General features: G+C 35.4%; 5 protein-coding genes across 8 annotated transcripts; 2 read left to right on the top strand and 3 right to left on the bottom strand.

Annotated features, from left to right (window-relative positions):
- The first annotated feature begins 85 nt into the window (after positions 1–85).
- LOC106792366 (uncharacterized protein B0303.7) lies at positions 86–3,534 on the top strand. Of its 4 annotated transcripts, none has more exons than XM_014758759.1 (6): positions 86–322; positions 991–1,069; positions 1,371–1,500; positions 1,582–2,367; positions 2,447–2,710; positions 2,824–3,534. In XM_014758759.1, the coding sequence occupies exons 1-6, from the start codon at positions 301–303 to the stop codon at positions 2,983–2,985; spliced, it is 1,443 nt and encodes a 480-aa protein (XP_014614245.1). In that variant the 5' UTR covers positions 86–300; the 3' UTR covers positions 2,986–3,534. The 4 variants fall into 4 exon arrangements, with proteins under 4 accessions (XP_014614245.1, XP_014614249.1, XP_014614246.1 ...); XM_014758763.1 differs by having other exon boundaries at positions 93–322; positions 2,820–3,534; XM_014758760.1 differs by lacking the exon at positions 86–322 and adding an exon at positions 330–458.
- Positions 3,535–3,800: 266 nt separating this feature from the next.
- LOC106792368 lies at positions 3,801–7,370 on the bottom strand. Its single transcript, XM_014758765.1, has 7 exons — positions 6,520–7,370; positions 6,231–6,409; positions 5,950–6,122; positions 5,660–5,876; positions 5,386–5,568; positions 5,119–5,302; positions 3,801–5,016 (listed from the first exon to the last, which is right to left on the bottom strand). The coding sequence occupies exons 1-7, from the start codon at positions 6,621–6,623 to the stop codon at positions 4,695–4,697; spliced, it is 1,362 nt and encodes a 453-aa protein (XP_014614251.1). The 5' UTR covers positions 6,624–7,370; the 3' UTR covers positions 3,801–4,694.
- A 518-nt stretch (positions 7,371–7,888) lies between these two features.
- LOC106792367 (cysteine-rich hydrophobic domain-containing protein 2) lies at positions 7,889–9,924 on the bottom strand. Its single transcript, XM_014758764.1, has 4 exons — positions 9,493–9,924; positions 9,151–9,361; positions 8,965–9,081; positions 7,889–8,881 (listed from the first exon to the last, which is right to left on the bottom strand). Exons 1-4 carry the CDS (start codon positions 9,609–9,611, stop codon positions 8,831–8,833), a joined length of 498 nt encoding a protein of 165 aa, XP_014614250.1. The 5' UTR covers positions 9,612–9,924; the 3' UTR covers positions 7,889–8,830.
- Positions 9,925–10,277: 353 nt separating this feature from the next.
- LOC106792370 (U4/U6 small nuclear ribonucleoprotein Prp4) lies at positions 10,278–13,348 on the top strand. Its single transcript, XM_014758767.1, has 5 exons — positions 10,278–10,450; positions 10,919–11,446; positions 11,549–11,926; positions 12,012–12,225; positions 12,368–13,348. The coding sequence occupies exons 2-5, from the start codon at positions 10,924–10,926 to the stop codon at positions 12,825–12,827; spliced, it is 1,575 nt and encodes a 524-aa protein (XP_014614253.1). The 5' UTR covers positions 10,278–10,450; positions 10,919–10,923; the 3' UTR covers positions 12,828–13,348.
- Positions 13,349–13,721: 373 nt separating this feature from the next.
- LOC106792369 (delta-1-pyrroline-5-carboxylate synthase) lies at positions 13,722–18,910 on the bottom strand. The gene is made up of 6 exons (XM_014758766.1): positions 18,593–18,910; positions 17,214–17,550; positions 15,458–16,105; positions 14,579–15,396; positions 14,230–14,520; positions 13,722–14,158 (listed from the first exon to the last, which is right to left on the bottom strand). The coding sequence occupies exons 1-6, from the start codon at positions 18,689–18,691 to the stop codon at positions 13,991–13,993; spliced, it is 2,361 nt and encodes a 786-aa protein (XP_014614252.1). The 5' UTR covers positions 18,692–18,910; the 3' UTR covers positions 13,722–13,990.
- Positions 18,911–22,136: the final 3,226 nt, after the last annotated feature.

Genomic DNA, 22,136 nt, shown 5'->3' with positions numbered 1-22,136 from the left:
AGTAATTAGTGCAAATAATTAATAGAAATTGCAAATAATAATAAATATAAAAGTTTTGTATTCGACCCTCTCGAGGCACGATATTTTTCGTAATCTTTTTTACGATTGCTTCCGTAACCACGTTATAAATAATCATTCAGAAAGTGAAGGATTAATTAATAAATCGAGGAAATATTATAAGAAAAAAGGAAACGGAGAGAGAAAGTAATCCTAGAGGAAGAGTCAAAGTTGAAGTTGAAATCAATTATCCGATCCCGCCACGAGCTCGATAAATCGCGTCGTCAGCGCGTCAAGCGAAAAATGGCCGCGAACGTGAGAACAGGTGAGTCGTGATACCGTCCTCGTCATGGCTTTTCTTACACCTCTCCGTAATTTTTTCAATTATTCGATAAAAGTTCTGTTGAAAGAGGCGTAAACCGAATGCTCGAGCGATAAGGACTTGTTCGGAATGAAGTTTGGTAAAGACGTCGATCTATCTTATCTGTCTTTCAGTTGCAATCTCTTCGCGTCATGCATACACACACACACACACACACATATCGTAGCATACGTCAAAGTTATCATTACGAGTGGAGCCTTCAATCGAGCCGTTTAGTCATCGATAACGAATGTGTCGCTTTTCAAATGTATTATCATTTTGTTAATCGAGTTTAACGCGAATCGAGTGGGCGTATTTTCGAGAGGACCGTGCTTCAAATTTCCTACAAGTTCGAACAAATTAGATGCACACATTGCATAGTTTTTTTCTAGTCGGCATTGCATCCGCGTCGGGCGAACGCGCGCTTGCACGCACTTACGCATACACACACATTTGACAAGAGAATTTTTCTTCTGTACGTGTGAAATCGGTGTCAGGCGGCACATACATCGCGCCGTGACAGCGTCGTGACAAGACCGTAACAAGACCGTAACAAGACCGTGACATCGCCAGCTTTTATCTCTTTATTGCTTCATTCGATTGCTGCCACTTCCTTCTGTATTTATTTACAGAGATGCGGATTCCTACGCGTACCGCCCCTCGTCCACCTGTCAATTCTCTTCCACAAAGAAGCAATGTCTGGGGTAGCACGTAAGTTAGACGTATTACTATTTTCTTTCTTCTCCTTTTACACTAGATCTTTTTAAAGACATCTACCCAAGGTAGAAACTATGTTTACGTAAAGTCATTCTCGGTCGAGCGTGCAATAAACATGTTGCAATCGCATTCCATCAAAGAATGTCTGTTACTGTGTTGCAAATACATTGCCAAATTAAAATTGGTATCAATTACGAGCTGCTCTCACTGTTATGTCATTTTATAACTTCCTATCTTCTACAGAATCATTGTTATACTGATCGTTAGACAATGTAAACTTTTATATTTTTATTAGGAATGATATTTTTGCTACCAATTTGATAAGCCAACCGATTCAGAAGAAGAAGCCACCACCGCGTCCACCTCCGCCTAAGTTCAATCAGTGCCATATGCAAACTCAGAGGGATCAGAAATTAAAAAAACCGGTAAGAATGATAAGACCAATTTTCTTTCACATCTGTATGGTTATAAGTTATTCATTTCATCATCATATCTTATTTTCCCAGACTCGACCTACAGAACTTTTATCTAATTTCTTTGCGTGGAAAGCAGCCAAGCAAGAATACTCCAATACGTCTCGTTCTACTTTGAATTTGTCCCAGGTCTCGTGCCAGTCTTCTAATACCAATGGAGCACTATCTTTGATAGATCTTAGTCCGCCTGGCTCTCCTACATTCACTACGCGTTCTAGCAGCGATGGTGTTAGTATAGATAGTTTTGGTAGCGATGGTAATTCCAATCCTTCTGCGTTTACCAGCAGTGGAAATACCTCTCAAACAGAAAGTGCCTTCGAAGATGATTTTGACTTTTTTGGCATGTCTAATAAAAAGTTTCCGAGCAACGATCCATGGCAAATGAAGCCAGTGTCGGATCCATTTGGACCGATAGAGGAAAGAAATGCTGGAAGGTTTGAAGATGTCAGGCAAATTGGAGATACCTCCTTTTTTGCTTTCAATGATAATTATACGGATAAGCAAGTGCCTTTTGGACAAACTAATTCTAAAGTGATTCACTCCGTGCCAACGATAATACGTCCAAAGCCACCTAAACCGCCAGCACCAAAGATATTAAAAAAACAGTTGGAACAAAAAATCAATCAAATTCAAAGCTCATCTAATAACTTACAAAGAACGATGAGACCTCTTAGCGAACCAATATCCCTGGACTTGTCGTATTCGGTGAATGACGCGTGGGGCGATGATCTTAAAGAGGAGCCTTCTCCCCCGATGCCAACAATACCGCCACCAGCACCACCTTTGGAATACTTAACTCAATCTGAAAACGAATTTCAGGTATATGACGAAATTGGTTAAATTCGTATTATCTTTGTTTCCGTTTTACACTGTTCCAAGATAAATGATGTATTTTTAGGAAAACTGTAAAACACCCTATGGTATCGCACTTTACGACTTTCCTGTCACACATTCGGATGATTTACCTTTAAAGGAAGGGGACATTGTTACCTTGATAAGAGTTGTCAACGACGATTGGATGGAAGGAAGGGTGGGAAATCGACAAGGAATATTTCCAATCAACTTTCTCGATATAAAAGTTCCGTTACCTGGATTACAAGACGACATTGTTGTTGCCCTGTATTCTTTTAAGGGAGAGACCTCAGAAGATTTGCTGTTTGAGGTGAGTTAGCAAAAATAACATCATTAATTTTTTTTTTACAGTCCGTATATACTGAAACTTTGCTGTGTATAATGCAATATATAAATATTGATTATAATCGTACTCTAAGGAAGGAGCCAAAATTAAAGTTTTATCAAGACTATCGGACGACTGGTTATACGGCGAATGCAAAGGTAAAAAGGGTCAATTTCCAACTAATTATGTTAACAGAATTCCATACAGTATTTCGCATTCAACATAATCATCGTTTTACAATTTTGGGCCTTAGAATGTAATAATTGCTTTGATATTGCAAACATTTTCTATTATTCGTTTGATATTTTCAATGGAATAAATACATCCATTATTTTAATACAAAATTTCGAAAAAATTTCTACGGCAAAAAAGTATAAGTTTTTATAAAATTTTACTCGTATAAGAGAAGACTGAATTATACACGCATATAGAAAGAAAAAAACAATAAGAAACTATTTCAAATAATTGTTGCCTTTGAAATCAAGATCATATTCTAAGTACATTTATTTCTTAGGAAGGACATTGTTTAGTATTACAATAAAAAATATCTTTCTATTTTGTAGCATATTGATTGTATTAGAGAGTACTGCAGAATATTTTTAATAACATCTTTATATTTGCGCAAATGTTTGCAATATATATTGAATTACAATTTTTATCTCGTTTTAATAGCAATTCGTATTTATACAATTGAATGAAAACATGTGTTGTATTATTTATATACTTTGTAGTTAAAAGTTACATACTATTAACTGCACAGTGTTGTAGCATATCTTGTTATAAATTATTTTTCATTAAATATAGAAAAGCATAATGTATTATTTCTTATATTTAACAGAATTCATTATAGTCTTAAGGTAACTTAATGTAAATTCGATTCGTTCGCGAATATTGTTAAAATATTTAACAATTTTAGTTCAAATTTTGTTTTTCAAGTATTTTTATCAGTACCATAAATTATCATAAGTAAATCTTTAATATTAATATTGTACACCTCTTGTGTACAAATATTATATATGAAATAATATTTAAATAATTAATTTTTATTTGATCAATCAAATTATTAGTAATTAATTGAATCATGTGTAAAATATATATATCTCTTGTACGAAACATTTAGTAATATAGAAATTAGTGTAGTTTTAAAAGATGTATTTTTTCGTATGTAGAATGTTAAATTTGTTATTATTTATATATATGTGTAATTAAAAAGCTTCATAGCTTTACGAGTTTTGTTATGTGCTTTCCACAAGTTTTGAGTATTTTTTGTAAAAGCAAATGGAATATTACGTATATATATATTTTGTTAGTAATGAAAAGTACACTGATTATGTTTTTTCGTGTATTGTATGAAATAATTCAATCGATGAAGTGTTTGTTTTACTCCAGTTACCAGACAAAGAGTGATACAGTTAGTATAAGCATAATATACGAATAGAATAAGAGCATAATCTTTATACATTTTATCTTTTATTTATTTCAGTATATAAAACAGGAATCATAATATTCCGCAAATAATTAATTGTAATTAACTGTATAATGTTCATAATTTGCCTCTATAATGAAACAATATGAAAATATTCATGAAGTTATATTAAATATAACAGATACGAAATAGTCGTATCCACTTTAGAAATCTATATTGGGACCAGACATTTTTTTTATGCAGTCGTAATGTGTAACGTTCAAATAACATATCCCTTAGCATCATTATTAATCCAATGTTACAAATGAAAAATTATATAATTATATATATATATATATATATTGTGATATTTTACTACATTCGTATAGGAATTTCTCATGTAAAACGCAATAAATGATTCATATCGTAAAATATCGTATTCAACTATTATCCGAAGAGAACACATTGCATTGTAACTAATTGTTAAATCATTCTTTTTCATTTATGGCAGTTTTTAGAATCTTTAAGTTTTATTTCAACTTAGTTTATCCAAAATGAGATTGATCAAATGATCGATGCAACGTTGCTATTATTTTCTGTAGTAATATTATTGTTAACGAAAGACTCGTCGAACGTGACAACTTTGATAAGTAATATGCTCGGAGTTCGTATAGATTTGAATCGGTCTTCGCACTTACACCACGGAAGACACTTTGTTAATTTTGTCGAAGTTAATATGATTTTGCAATCGATCAATTTTTGTATCACAACGCTTCGAAATTTTTCTCCCGTAAGATAATATAAAAAAAAATTGCATGCAAAATTCCAATGATATAGGTGAAAGAATAGTCCACGACACCACTTCAACAACATTTTCTCTTCTAGCCTAAAACATTAGAAAAATTGATCATACTATAGTTATACTTTTAGTATATTTTCGTATGTAAATAAGAATTGTCAAGTATATGCTAATGTACAGCATTCTTACCAATTTATGTATTGTTTATTTTCTTTTATATTCTTTTCTGGATATTTAATTAATATCACATCCCAGTAGAGTTCTAAAGTTTCAACTATTCCAAGTGGTAATAGTAAAATTAAGTATACCATTGATACCGCTAATAAAGTCCTACTCCTTTTATTTGTTTTATTAATCTTTTGGCAGAAACTGCCTAAGGAAAAACATAGGTATACATATACTGTTAAAAATAATATCTGGAGGAAAATTTTGACTATGAAAAAGTGTTCTACTTACGAGTTAATTGTCTGCGAAGCGTATCCAATTTTTTCATATGTATAACTAGTAAAACATTACCAACAAATATAAAAGTAAGCGGTAGCCACGTCGAGAGTGCAATATATACATACATAGTACTACCCCAAGGTTTGATTTTCTTTTGACACGGTATAAATTCAAAAACACTATCAGTTTCGTATCCTACAATTATTCAGACTTGAAATACTTTACTCTTCGAACTGAGGTTTAGATACATTATATTATATATCAAATACTTTGTTCATTTGATTACCTCCAGAGTATAATTTCGTTAATGATATTATGAAGCTGACGCATGTCAGAGTAGTTACGCTTATGATTGCAGAACGATCAGGATTACTACTATGAGCTCCGAATGGAAAAATAATAGCAAAAACCCGAGCCCATGTTAGAGATACGACCAACCAAGTAGATGTAAATTGAAAAAGTTCCATTATCACAGAATTGGTATCGCATAGAAATTTACTGTTCTGCGGATATTAAACGTGCATATAGAAAATAATATTGAGATTTTTTTTATACGTATGCATTGCAACGACTTACCATAAAAAGATCATTGACAAATGTAAATTGTGATTTTGCTATACCTACTGCATAATTAAATATTAATGCTCCATTGTCAGATATAGCAAGGGCCTTTAAATATAAGGATAAGCTCGAGTCACCCGACACGGGTGCATTCAATATTGCAAAGGATACGGTATTTAATATCACGCCTGTATGTACGTACACGTATACGACGTTACGTAGAATAAAAAGATATAATTCATTTTTTATAATTTAGTCTATTGTATGATATAATAGTAGTAGCAAACAATTCTTACCAACAATTATAATAAATGGAGTCACATAGCTGAGTAAAAATCGTACAAATTTAACGAATGGTTGCAACGACAACCAATAAAAACGTGCTTCGCATGGCCACGTTATTTCTAAATCAGGTTCCGTGAAATTATATAGAAAATCCAAAACAGTTAGGTGCAAGGGACATTCATCGTCGGTTCTTAAAAAAAAAATATCGTTTTTTCTACACACGAATATTTGATCTGTCTTTACTTTCTTTTTCTTTCAAATTAATCGAAATAGTTTAATGGAAATGCTATTAATTCTTACCTGAAAGAATATGTATTGGAAGAGTCATAAGATTGCGTCGATTGCAACGACGCTAGCATCATAATTAGCAATATTTTAATGCCTTTTAAATTGATAACGAACATTTATGATTAAAAAATTGAGGTAAATTATTATTTAGAATTAAGGTAAACGTATTTACAGTGATCTTTTATTATACGAACAACTAATTCACACTTTTGATCAGGTGAAAAAAAAGAAACAATTAAGCATTTTGTTCAAATTCTTATAATATCAAATAAATAAATAAAATATTAAGTTTCGTCTGTGCACGATCGATCACACATCTTCTATCGGACACTTTGTCACTATCGTGAACAGTGATGATCTCCTGTTATTAGAAGCTGCTAAGGCACCTGTCGTCAATTATCATAACATCGAATTATTCTTTGTAAATATCATTCCAATGCAGATACCAGCAGCATGTATGTCATATATGGTTGCGAACAGAGACGAGTGTATTACACGCGTCTATAGATACATGACGATGTTTCAAAGTTCCTTCGGGTGGATGGACGAGGGAGGATAAGATTAAGTACATTATTTCCAATCAACTCGCGTATCCACCAACAAATACGACGATCCACATAAAACTCACTATCGAACTTTTATTGAACCTTTATTGTTTCGTGATAATAAATACAAATTTCAAAAAGTTAAATCCAATGCAGAAAATTGTGACTAGAGCATTTGATAAATATGTTTGTTCGCTTCATACAAGTTTGATGAAATTATTGGTAAATCCGTCGTATATATTTAAAATTTACATACAATTGGAAAAATATTCTTTTTTTTTCTTTCTTTTTTTCTTTTTGTTGGTTCACAGCCACTGAATAGCAACAAAGGTATCTATTACGATGTGTATCGATTACAAATTTCACTTTGTATTCTATCATTATTTTTATCGCATCATTTCTAACAAATCAAAACGAATCGTATAGTCGTTAAATAAATGAGAAATAAATTGTCTTTTAATTATCTAATGATAATAACGCGTGTGAAATAAAAAAAAAGATTATCCTGAGATATATATATATATATATATATATATATACATATATATTGTGTATACATAATACATAACATGCAGCAGGGGGGTACACCACTATCCAGACAATTGATATTGTTTAGGATGACAAGTTGCACGCAAAACATGATTATGACAGTAATACGAAGAAGAGACAATTAATATTTATTTTTCCTTGTACCGACGTGCCAATTATAAATGGCTGTAACTATCTCGTGCATGATTATACAATTAATCAACAATATGTACCGATCGTAAAGAATAGTAAGTTAAGTGCAAAAGCATATTGATTTTCTTCACAATAAAAGAATTCTGCTTGTAATATTTGGTTAAAATTGTATTTAAAATGAATTCGTAAGCTGTACACGAGCTGTACACGAGCTGTACATACATAGCGTTATTTCTAATATCACTGTGGTAAGAAATCAACTTATACATAAAATAAATCTATACGTATAAACAAATATATACAAAACAACACATGACGTATATCCGATATATTTTGCGAACTATACAAAATTGTCCTAGAGTCATTTTCACTTTTTACATTACTTTCTACAATTGAATATGTTCGTTGTACTGATCGAGATTAATTTCTTACCTGAGAATTGAAATACTAATTAGCCAATAGATTGTATTATTAAATATTAGTTACATAGATAAAAGTAAACGAAAAATAAGAAATAATAGTGCTTCTATGCGCTAAGCGCTGCGGATAGTGTTTTTTTTTCAGAAGAGTATCCGTTAACATTTTTCTCCGTAAACGATAAAATACCTTCTTATCCCTTCTCGATTCGTCAATAATACATATCAACAACAAGATTCTTTCATTTTATTATGAAAGATGAGAGTGTAAATGGCTCGTATTTCAATCGTTCTAAGGTATCTTAAATCAATGGGGTAATATAACATACGCAGATGGACCTCGAATTTACGCCATTCTTCCTCGCGATATTTTTCGACAATAACTCGAAAAGGAGGAATCGAGTTTATACAATCAAAATGTAACTTGTGTAGATTGCATTATCATATAATGCAACATTGGCGTGAATTGAGAACTAACTGCTATTGCCCATATACCTATCTTATTATTGTACTGTGTATTCCTACGCATAATATTTACAAAAATATGCGTTCCACCAAATATCTATGGCATTGCGGCAATACCTAGTGCCTTTTATCCATTCGATATAATTGGAAATTAACGATCTGGCTAATCAAGTGCCTGTTATATTTCCTATTTCGTCGATTGTACAAGACATTATTTTAATCTGGTCTATATATCGGTATTTTTGGAATAAATTCGATTAAAAGTACCTGCAAATCAATAATATTATTTTAATTGCTTAGTTACATCTACAAGCGATGAGAGTGCAATTGTACTGTAACTTTTAACATACGTATTCCATCATAGAGGAGCTATCACATCTTTGTTTAGTTAGTCGCCAATGTAACCCGAGTTTATGATACAGTCTACCATTCTCCCATTCTAACAATTTATTAAGCAAATGCTGTGTCTATTTAAAATAAGAAGAAAATTAGATAATAGAATAGTTAATTAATGTCCAAATGAAACGAAGACTTACCCTTTTACTTAGGCAAATAACTGGCCACAAAGAGCATCCCAATGTACAGCAGCAACAAACGCAACCACAGAATAACCATTTAACGTTAACTGGTAAAGTTTTTTTCAAGACGCTATTTATTCTCATAACGGTTGCCTTGAATTCTTCCGGAGCTACTCTGGATACCAGGCCGCTGGGAAACTCGGATTCGAAACGATTGCTAAGTCCAAAACTGCATATCAAAGTATAGTATTTAATTAAGAAATAGATATGCATGCACGTGCGTTAGAATTGAGAACAAAGTGCGTATCGAGTATACGCATAGAGAGGCACGTAGGATAAAAACACCTATATACTACTTACACAGTCATATTTCCAGCCCCACGAATAATTATAGGATCAGGCACCATCGTCACGTAATGCTCCTCCAAATTTTGTTCATTTTCCTCTTCTTCCTCGTAAATGGCATCAAAGTCCGCCATAGCAACAATTAACAAATTCGATTCTTCCCGCTCGAAAAGGCAACGTATACGAATATACAACGATATCACGTAGCAACTAAACCTTGACTATTCTTTTAGAGGCAACAAGGCAACAAGGTAGGCTTTATTCAGGATTGCACGTATACTTTTATTTTCTTCCTCTTTAAATCCCACTCGAAACTTTCTCTTTCGCATGTTTTTTCTCCGTTGCTTTCGAAATCATCGTCTCTTTACTACTAAATGACAAGGATTATACGAGTAGCGAAGCCTTCAGCTGTTCTCTTGCTGATTCTCTTCCTGATTTTCTGACTAATTTTCTTTTCGATGCACTAATCGATAATCACGTCGATAGCCACATCGATAGCCACATCGATAGCCACATCGATAGTTTTCTCGATAGACTCATGAACCTTATGTCAAATGCATAAGGCGCTAATATTGCATATACTTTTATAGGTTAAAATTACAGTGAAAGTAATCCTTATGCTCTGTTTATTTATCCACGTACTTTCCTTTTTATTCCATAATTATATAATGTTATCAAAACATATTTTAATGATGAAATATTTTATTTCCACTTTTAAGAACATTCAAAATCAAATCTTTCAATTAATCGAATTTGAAGCCAAGCGATTATCATTCGATTATCGATATTAGCTGGTCATTATATTATTTGTATGCAGTTGGCTGTCCTGCAGCTGTGCGCGAAGTTTTTATGTATTACTTATTCTTGCTATAAACGTTTTAAATATTAATTACAAGTGTACAAGTATTTTCTGTATTAAAGGAATATTTTTTAAGTTGAAAAAACGTTAGTTTCCATATTAACCATTAATAAGGTATGATATTTATTAATGTTACTTCATTCGAAGGTTAGGTTCGTGTTGCTTGAAATTCCTTGATTTTTGTCTTAATCGTCTATTGCTGTTATTATTTATTATGTACGAAGATACACCTTAGAACATTTTTTATATATTTTTTAATTATCTACAACTTTTGTTTGAAACTTTTTTCGATTAAATGCCTAGATTCTAAGATACGACCATTTTTACCCTTTTTCTCGTTAAGGCCACATCGTATTGCAAAAAAATGAGCACCATTCGATTCAGCGACGTCGAATTACCTTTGTATCAAACTGTCGAGAACTTCTACCTGAAAGTTTTTCCTTCACCTCTTATTGACTGGGCTAACTATATTTTTTCGTATTAAATAGTTTAAAATATATTTATTATATATTAAATAGTAAAAAGCGAAATGTTTGTTAAATTAATATATTAATTCATTTATTTGATTTACAATAATTTCAGAAAATATGTCAGACGACGAAGATTTGGTATACGTAAAGAAACAACAAATTGTACATTATGGATCACTCGAAGAAGCAGAACGTGCTCGTCTTGCCGCAGCAGCAGAGGGTTCGGAAGAAGAAAAAGAAGCCAATAATTCTAACGATGCGATTAACGTATCCTTGGCTGGTAACATACACATTTCCAACGAATATATGGAATTGGAAGATGAAATGTCGAAAGATAGACAAGCCTTGTTGGAGGAATTTGAACGCAGGAAGAAGGCCAGACAGATCAACGTATCCACGGATGATTCAGAAGTAAAAAAAAATTTAAGACAGTTGGGTGAGCCAATATGTTTGTTCGGCGAAGGTCCTGCAGATAGACGGACCAGATTGAGAGAGTTGCTGGCGAGCCTCGGAGAGGATGCGATAAAGAAGAAACACGAAGAAGAGGAAAAACCTTCTCACGCGGTTGAGAGGGACACGGAATCTACGTGGTATCACGAAGGACCGGAATCGCTTCAAATAGCTCGTAATTGGATAGCAAGTAATTTCTACGTTCCAATGCTTCTTCTTCCTCTTCACTCTATTAATTCATTTATTTACAAGCTCATTGATTCTTCTTCTTCTTCTTCTTCTTCTCTTGCAGCTTTTTCTTTAGCCAGGGCAAAAATTAGGTTAGAAAAAGCAAGACAGGATTTCGAATTGCCAGGTGCTACCCGTACAGCTCGTAGACAAGAACTTTTGAAAAAGCTACAAGCATTATCCATATATTGTTCTCAAATCGGTGATACAAGACCAATATCGTATTGTCAGTTTAGTCCTAATTCAAAAATTCTTGCTACAGCCTCGTGGTCTAGCTTATGCAAATTATGGTCCGTACCAGACTGTACTCTCTTACGAACTCTTCAGGGACACGACTGTAACGTCAGTTGCATCGTTTTCCATCCTAATGTCACCCTTTCCGAAGAGATTCTAGGAGATGAAGCAGGGCAAACGTGTGTATTGGCATCTTGCGCTTCAGATGGTACGCTTGCATTTTCAACAATTCATATTTAAGGTATTTCTTGAATTTTTGTCTTAAATTGCTTTATACAATTGTCCCATTTTAGGCACTATCAAATTATGGGCTGGCGGTAAAGGTAAAGAACCTTTAGCAGAAGTTGAAGGACATGAACCGCACAGAGTTTCACGGATTGTCTTTCATCCATCGGGAAGGTTTCTTGGAACTTGTTGTTACGACGCCTCCTGGCGGTTATGGGATTTGGAACAACAGGCAGAAGTTTTGCATCAAGAAGGTCATGCTAGAGCTGTACACTGTATGAGGTAATTCGCATACTGGTCTATAAACAACTATTTTTTCTTAATCGATTTAATTTTGGATTACTCTTATCAGTTAGTAAGTTAACTAAGTTATTTAGGATATATATATATAATACAGGCAATAACGTCTTCTATTCCAACACAGCTTTCAGTGGGATGGTAGTGTCAATGCTACCGGTAGTTACGATTCTTTTGGTAGAGTTTGGGATTTACGAACGGGTAGATGCATTATGTTCATGGAAGGGCATTTAAAACCTATCTTTGGTATCGATTTTTCACCCAACGGTTATCACATAGCCACAGCGAGTGAAGATAATACTTGCAAGATCTGGGATCTACGGAAAAGGTCTTGCATATACACTATTCCTGCTCATACTGATATGTTATCGGACGTGAAATATCAAAGAGGAGAAGGACAGTATTTGGTTACATCGTCGTACGATGATACGGTTAAAATTTGGTCGAATAAAACCTGGCAACCGTTAAAAACTTTGTCAGGGCACGATAGCAAAGTGATGTCCGTCGATGTTTCTCCCGATCACAAATTTATCGCGACTACTTCCTATGATAGAACATTTAAATTATGGGCACCTGAAAATATTTAACATCTCTTAACCGTATCATCTACGACTAAGAGATTATACTCATTAAATAATAGAAATAGAATTATATGTACTTTCGACATAAAAATTTAAGTAACAAAAATATTTCCTTGCGCGTATTTATATATATATAAATCGTCGCGTTGCATCACGTTGCATTGCGTTATTCGCATACACATTTAAAGAAAAAATCTTATATCGATGGTTGGCAGAACATTCCGATTATGCTCTCGTTTTAGATAAAATAATAGATTTTAATGAAAACACAACGGTTTTTTGGTATATCATGCAATCAAAAAGAGATTGATCTATTGGACCCTGTACCATTGTTATGGTGCACCTTTGGTTGGCCCTCGTATCAAACTTAACTTTATCTCTGATAAAAGCAATTGCCGCAAGTATTCGTATGCGTTCTGGAAGTTATTCAAGGCGAATCGTTGACTGATGTAATATTGTATTTACATTATTAGTAAATATTTTTAATGAATAACAAACGACTTTGTTTTTTTTTTAACATTAAAGATATGTCGAGAATTGATTATATATATATTGATATATATATATATATATATTATCCGGTTAATGGCAATTTAATACTAATAATGTGAGTACATTGATTAAAGAAAGTGTGAAACGGATAAGAATAGAAAATAAATGAAAGCAAACTACTTCCTCTATATTAAAGCTCGCGTTGAATATTATTAGCCGTTATTTACGAACTTTTTCATTTCAACGAGGAATAACTGCTACAACCAGGCTGAGTTCGAGCGTCAAGGTATTTTCACTTTGCTCGCATCTCCTTTCATTTATAATAATTAACTTAATCAGCTATGATTTTATTTACATTATATACAAAATAGAGAAAGAAAGAGAGAGAGAGAGAGAGAGAGAGAGAGAGAGAGAGACAAAGATTATTATTTAATATAAGAGGACACTTATTGTAGCATTGATTGGCTTTTCCTTTTGAATAACTCCTTATCATTTTGCCTTCCTTTAATAAAAATCCTTCGTTCAGTTTTTCTTTTGTTTACCGCGCGTGCGCGCGCGTATACGTTAAGGAACGATCCTTGAATAATCTTGAAATAAACTTTTTGTTTAAATGCTTGTATATGAATCATAAATATATGATCGTAATAGAAAAGATCTCTTGTTTTGCCGTGTTCGATTCATTGGGAGTCGTTCAAAGGCATAGTTTGATGCAACCAACTCATGCTACCGCCTTCAGCGAAGTCTGCTGCAGCGTGTCCGTCTCCGTGCAAAATCCATTTGGTCGTTAAAAGACCATCTACTCCTACCGGGCCGCGTGCGTGAATCCGAGCCGTAGAAATGCCGACCTTAAAAAGTGAAGTAACGACGTTACAAAGAATTGATTTGGCCGTTGATTTGTTCGGTAAATGAAATTTACCTCAGCACCAAGACCAAATCTATAACCATCGGCAAATCTGGTGCTTGCGTTATGGAAAACGCAAGCGCTATCGACCTCTCTTTGAAAGTAAGCCGCTTTTTCTATGTCCTCCGTAACGATGACGTCCGTATGCGCGCTCCCGTACTTGTAGATATGAGTTACAGCATCTTCGACATCGGAGACGACCTCGATGGTGCACTCGAGAGAACCGTACTCGGTTCTCATACTTTTAGCAGCAGGTGGTCCAAACGTCAGTAACTCTCTCAACCTTGGCCCGGAGTAGATTTTCACCTGCAAGTTTAGATGTATCAAAGTGGCTTACATAATCGATTAAATGATATCTACTCACTCCCTCTTTTTGTAACATGTTGCAAACATCCGTAAAGAAGGATCCGCTCATATGCGTTTCGTGAATAAGCAAAGTTTCCATGGCGTTGCAAGCTGCCGGATAATCGCATTTGGAGTCTCTGATGATTTTAAGCGCCTTACCAAGATTTGCCTGATTATCGACGTAAACGTGACAGATACCCTCGGCGTGGCCTAGTACCGGTATATGCTTCGACTGTTCTTGGATGGTACGTACAAGATCCGAACTACCGCGAGGAATGATTAGATCTATGTGTTTTTCCATCGACAATAGGTCGCCTACGTCTTCTCTGGTCGAGACGAGAGAAATCGCGTTAGAGGCACCCACTGTACTCAGTGCTTCCTTCACCAATTCGATGAGATACTTGTTACTGTAGGCAGCTTCTTTTCCTCCCTTCAGGAGGAGACCGTTCGCAGTGGACATAGCTAGAGCTGCTACCTGCGGCAAGCTGTCAGGTCTCGACTCGAATATGACGAGAAGTACGCCAATCGGTACGGTTATTTGCTTAAGTTCAAGTCCTTCCGCCAATTTCGTTCTTCTCACGACGCGGCCAACGTTTTTCAAAGAGTCTTCCGCTATTTGTCGTAGACCGGAGCTCAAAGATTTCAATTTACCAGGCGTAAGAGACAATCTCGAGAGCAGAGCTTTCGCGAGACCGGTCTTGGTCGCAACTTCCAAGTCCTTGGCGTTTGCCTCGAGGATTTCTTTCTGTCGGGTTTCCAATAAATCTGCTAAAACGTTGATGCAATTCGCTCGTTCCTCCGCTTTAAGAGCTTGCAATACTCTGCTAGCGACGCGTGCTATAGAATAAATACGAGTGTGTAAAACATCGTTTGGAAGAAGAATTTCTCTTAAGCTTACCATTTTCCGCGACGACCTCGACCGGTGTCGACGAGCCGGTGGTCTCTGCGAAGAACGTTCCGATTTTCCTACCCGACATGATACTCTTGATGGCCTTTTCCTGAGTGCCGTTGCAGATAACTACCGAAACTCCGCGATCCAGAGCCCAAAGAGCAGCGTTTACTTTAGAATCCATACCGCCTGTACCGACTTTAGACTTTTGACCAAACTTTATGGTACCCCTCAAGTCCGAACTGAAGGTATGCAACATCTTGGCACCATCTTGCCATGGAGGAAGATTGTAAATACCATCGACGTCGCTCATCAGAATTAGCAGATCGGCCTGAACTTCGGCAGCCAACATCGCCGCCAAAGAGTCGTTGTCTTTGATGGATATTCCTCTTCTCCCACTTCCACCAGCGACTTCCTCGTCCACGTGAAGCGGGGGCGAGACTGCATCGTTCGTATTGATAATCGGTACGATGTTCAGACTGATCAATTCGCTCAATGTGCTGAACAAATTCTTTCTAGTCTCCTCGTTGTAAAAGTCAGGTTTCGTTACCAATACCTGAGCTAGCTTAACGCCGTATTGCGCAAACATGGCATCGTAGAGAGACATCAGCCCGGATTGACCCACGGCTGCCGCCGCTCTAGGCTCCAAAAGAGTTCCTGCATCCGAGTAATTATCATTTTCGAAAGAATCGAGTATCAAGGATCGTTAACTACGTTGAGGGAGCAAACGAAACAAACTCGAAAGTTCCTTTTCGTAGCTTTCATGCGAATTCATTTTATCCTCCTCCTAATTAGATCAGGAAACGTGCTTTTTCTTTCCCTTCCTTGAATTTCGCGAAATATAAGAAACCTAACTTCTCCCATACTTGATTTTATTTATTTAACTGTTAACTCGGTTAACTTATTACGAAGAGGAAGGAGTTGTCGTAAGTTGAAATTGGTAATTGGAAACGGATAATAGATATTTCTTCGCTTTTAATGGAGTTCCCAGGTGTGAAATAACTCTCCGCGGACTTGGAGTTTGCCAGGCAGCTAATTTAATCTCTAGCAAAGGAATAACACCAAAACTTTAAAGACGCGTCTAGGTATAGCGTGGAAGAGAAATCCTTATCCTTGTAAGACTCGGCACGTTGAATGATTTGATAGGGACTTTTACTCGCTTATTTTCCAACGAAAACGAGCGAACTGCGTTCCTTTCCAATTCATTTTTAATTTCGAACGAACGAATTCGTTCCGTTCAATTTGTTTTTCTTTTTCCCCAGAAAAATGGATAAGAAAAATATAGGATATTATTATTCCCGTTTCTCTTTCATTTGGCATACTAATGACATCCGCATCTATCAAGAATTTCTGTAGTTCAAAAAGCAAAGAAAAAGTTATTCTATTCGATTTGTTATATTTGCATACGCATACTTGTTACGCGTGTGCAAACTGGTACGTACAGACTCAGCTCTAGGAAATATTACAAGTTAGTTGCATTTTTCTGTTTTCTCGTGGGATCATATCGAAAGTTTTATCAAAGGTCTTTGGTTATTTTTACTTTGTCTTTCAAAGATACGCATCAAGTTTTGGAATACTCGTTAGCTCGTGACGAGATATATTACGAAGGGAAGGTTTGAAAAGAAAAGAGCCCCCTTGAAGCATGCTCTGTTGTCCTTCCTTTGAAATCCGTCGTGGATTAATTGGGTGTATAATTTGAATAGATGGACTCGAAAGAGCGTGCCCGGGAGCGTGTCCGTGAATGTGTCCTCGAGCGGGTACTTACCAGCATGTTCCCGTGTATGGTCGGCTGGACTGAGCGTTTCTCGCATGGACAGAGACATGAGCAACTCTTGCGTGAGTTTCTGTTTGCCAAAGGCAACAGCACCGCTAGTCACCATGATGCATTCCCGACCTTCATTCTGGCACTCGGCCACTTGCTCGACGATGGAAGCTAAACGTCCAAGGGCCAGTCCGTGTTCGTCCTCTCTCGTGATCACCGCGCTTCCGAGTTTAACGACTAACCTACGAGCATATTTCAGCTGGCTGCGATCGTTGAAGGTAGTTGCTCGTCGTGGTCTCTCCGAGGTTTGCAACTCCCTTCGCAATTCCACTCGATTGCCCTACGAGAAAAAACATTTTATATACTTTTCTCATTAAATTAACAAACCATTCTATTACAAAACATTTGATACACATATCTCGTAGTAGCTTTATCCTTGTTCGATATCACGCGACGATGCGCGTAGGAATTTTGTATGTTTGTAACGCTTCAACGTTATCTTCTCGAGATTATTGAAGATAAAAATTGACGAGAAGAACAATGGACGTGTAAGTTAGATAACAATTTCGTCTTCAATATGTTCGTTTCTTTTTCCGTCCGTCTTATTAAAGTTTTAATCTCATTTCGAATTTCGCTAGGATTACATATTATTTCTCTTCTTTATTTCCTTGTAATTTCAATCGTTTTTCATTTGCAGTCGTCAATCAATTTTCTTTTGACATAAATCTCGAATAATTTCGCAATTGCAATGTAATCGTTTAGTTGCAAGAACGTGCCTCGGTAAACGATTTCGCACAACGTTCTTATCTTTTAATCCGCTCGAGATCCGCGCGAGATTTATTTTTACGAAAATACATGCAATTATGAAGAAGAAGAAGAAGAGGAGACGGAAAGAAAGAAGATTAATTCCGCGTTATTATTTTATCTGTTATTAGTTTACAAAAATTCTCGCTAACGTGTTTCTTTAACTTTTATCTTGAAGAGTTTTTCTACGAGATATCACGCTCAATAATTAGTCAAATCTAAGGTACAATGTCAAAAGCTCTGACGCACTAACCAAAGAATGTATTTTATTTGTACATGCATAGAATAAAAGAAAAAAATAATATAACAAAGTTCAATCTTTAACTTATTGTTAGATTTATCGTACAATTTAAATACAAACGGTGAATTTATTTTCAGTACACAATTATTAAATTTGATCCGAATACTTTTCATTAATATTATTAGCTTAACGTTACAAAATCAAACGATTAAATTAGATCTATATGTTTTGGAAACGTTAGTTTTGTTAGATTAATGGATTGATTATTCGGATAAACAAATTTTTCTAGAGAAAAAGATAAGAAAATTATAAATAAAAAGAATATATGTAAACGTACGGTTTGTTCCGGTAATCTCAATCCAGTCGAAGACGAGGCAAATCTCCTTCCGCATGGTCCAAGTCTGTTTAATTTCGTCAACACCAAGGATAAATACATGACGACTTAGTTTTCTTTAACTTCTTTTTGACAATTTGATCGATCACAAAGGATTCTCGAAGCGAAATGGTACTACAGAGTCATGAGTTTCGATTACAAATGGGTAATTCAAGGAATAAGATGTTGACGACTAAATGAACGAATGTACGAACGAGAGATCAAGAGAGAAAAAGAATGAGTCAGGGTGTTTGTGTGTGTGTGAGAGAGTGAGGGAGAGAGAGAGAGAGAGAGAGAGAGAGAGAGAGAGAGAGAGAGGGAGAAAAAGAATGAGCGAGTGTGTGTGAGTGTATGAGAGAAAGAGAGGGAAAAGAAGAAAACCTCGTGAACGGATAGGAGGTAGCAAGAGCAGCCGCCACGATGGTCAACGACACACTGCTTTGCTATTGTAGATAGCAAGCTTCCGAAGAAATCAACGATGACGAGGACGACACCCGACGTTATCGAGCTTCTTTCAGAGATTACAAGAAAGTTGATTTGTTTCGAGAATCGACTTTACCTTTCAATCGAATCTGTTGAAAGAAAGAATCATCAAAATATGATACAAGATTTTAATTGTGAGGGGAGAATCTTTGATCGTCATTGACCGAACGATTATGAACGATTCTCGACAAGTTGTTTGGGACAAACAAATTTTCTCTCTCTCTCTCGTTGTTCTATATTATTTTCTACCACTTCCACGAACCGTTCAAAGATCGTTCGAACTCTGACCCCTTACGATCGCGTTATCATCGTTTGCAAATACCACGCATATGTTTTACGAGTTTCTATCTTAAATTTGCGTGTATTCCTTATTTTTTTATCAAGTACTACTTGGATGTATAAATAAATAAATAACAAAATAATTCATTTAAGTTTTGCATTAATTATCTTCATGAAAAAGTTAAGAGGATCGATGGAAGGAGTTTACGCGAGTTTGTTGAATCACTTGCCTGCGTTCGAGATGTAAAATTTCTCTCGTTGTTAGATATCTTTCGTTTATTCTTTAAAAATGTTTTTTAAATGAAAACTGAGGATGTATTTTTCTTGCTCTTTTATCGGATAACTTAATCTTGAAAGTTTCTCTTTTCGAGATATTGTTTATACAATTAAAAGCAGAAAATGGGAAGGGTAACGATCGATGTAATTGCAACCCTTTCGAGTAGTACTTCTGTACGAGAAATCACCAGCAAAGTAGAATTTCCGAGATGGGGATCAAACTGATACTTTATTGTTGAATCTTGGGAAGCAGCATGTTTTTGTTGGAATGGAAAATACAAAGGATAAATGTTAGTATTAAGATAACTGTTAGTAATTTGGAGAAGAGATGCGTCTCCAGGGTAAGTCTTCGATGCTGTCGAGGTGTATCACAGGCAATGAGGATCACACACAAGCAGGCGTCCTGGGATCCCTGTAGTTACGATGCGATGCAATGCGGTACGGTACGAGTAAGGTACGATGCGGTCTACCACCAACACATCGACCACTTGAGAGTCCCATTGCGGACAAAAAATCATTCAATTTCTTGCTTCGAATCTCGTTATCATATATCATGTTGAGTCGTGGTTAGAAAATGAACGAGCTGCTTCGAATGTAACTGCGTATCGTTAAAACAGGAGATCCATTAATTCATTAAATAATCATACTGACTTGTTATAAAGTATAAAATTGAAATTTCATTCGACTAACGGCACGACTAACGGTACATTCATTTTTAAAATAGAGAGAAAGAGATAAGTACGAGCACTGTTGTAGAAAGAAAAGGAGATTTTCAAAGAGAAATCAAATTTCAATCTGATACTTTAACTACTCGTCGTCTCTCGTGAATAACTAATAGTTAAAGCTAGTTATTTTTTGTAAAACTTAAGCTTTTCATGAATTGATCGAGACAGAGATTTGAACGATAGCGTAACTATGTTAGATCCGACCGATGATTAGTTGCAAAAGTATAAAGTTTTGTTCGTTGGGACACAAAAATTCAATGAAATGATATTGATGCTCGCTCTGGTATAAAAATTCTCGACTGAATATTCGTAAAAGCAACCATAAAATAAAGGCAAGGGTAATTTTGCATTTTGCCTCGTAATAATATTAAATTCTTTTTACAGCTTGTACAGGGAGCTTATGAGATACAGCTTGAGTACTAACGTGGCAAAATTTTCATTCGAGTCATTTATTTATTAAGCAAAAGATGAGCCAAGGGTGCTCAACGCATTTTCTCGGTTATCCCATGCTCCTTGGGGAGGGGGAGCCAAGAATGGATGAAAAGCCAAGAAATAGACGTTTTAAAAAAGCTCCAATATCCTTTGGCCATTCGGTCGAATAAATTGGTCTTCTTTAATCAATTTTCCATAATGTATTAACATTTCATGTGTGCGTAACGTTCTCTACCAAGGACTGGCTGGAAGCTTCTAGGTGATTTGAAAAATTCATTACTTTTTCTCCAGATCTCTTGAGTTGACTTTTCTTATGGATTATAAAACTACAAGTCTTGAAAAGTTTTTCAATGGAAGTTATTCATTTTTCAAATTATTTATGATAACTTTTGCTCACGCGTGTTAAAATAAAACTCTATGAAAAGACGGGTGTGCTTGCAAATGATGATACTATTGGACGATATTAGGGATTTGGAATAATACACCGATACGACGGGTCTGTACTGTATCTATTGGCAAAAGCATTGTTCGTCTTGCACCATTATAACGCGTTATTTCTCCTCGTCGTTCGATGTAATTCGAAATATTGACAAGTGTCTACTTTGACATATCGCAGGATAATAATATACGTTTGTTTAGCTATAAATTCACGCGTATATTCACATACATACGGTAATCGGATTTGCATTTATGATTTATTATTACTAGTTTTACAAAACGAGTAAGAAAATGCGAATATAAAAGGAATAAAGAAGGAAAAGTTCGTATAAAAGGATTTTAATAACGCGCTCGAAAGAAATTGGGATTCCTTTTGATATGGAAAATACTTGCCAAGGATGTTCTTTTACGATTAAAACTCAGGAATATTTTGCCACCATCTCATTTCACCGTTCGCACCTTCTTCCTGCTGTTTATTCTTTGCTATTCGGACTCACAACTCCTTCGCACATTCTCCCTCCGCGTGATTCCATTAAATTTATTTTATAATTCGCTACCGATTCAAAAATACAAAGAGAAATAAAGGAACAATTCAATTAGTTACAATAAAATGATATTGAATTTTAGTCGAATAGCGATCGATTGATCGTAATCGCGTTTATCTCTATGATACCGTTATATTAAGTTTGTATTTTGGGAGATGGTCACTCCATAATTGTCGCATTGGATTCACAATGGATTACCGCGATGGAATTTCTAATCTACTACTGGCGTATTCGCGCATTATCGTGCGACCGTTTACATGAATTTTCCTCGAAGCATTCCTCAAATCCGTGGAGACAGCTACGATTTATAGGGATATGCTGATGAACGAA

Source organism: Polistes canadensis, unplaced genomic scaffold (genome assembly GCF_001313835.1).
Source record: "Polistes canadensis isolate GaletaPanama2010 unplaced genomic scaffold, ASM131383v1 scaffold_412, whole genome shotgun sequence".
Lineage (NCBI taxonomy): Eukaryota > Metazoa > Arthropoda > Insecta > Hymenoptera > Vespidae > Polistes > Polistes canadensis.
The sequence above is the reverse complement of the archived record's forward strand: the minus strand, read 5'-3'. Positions and strand labels throughout refer to the sequence as shown.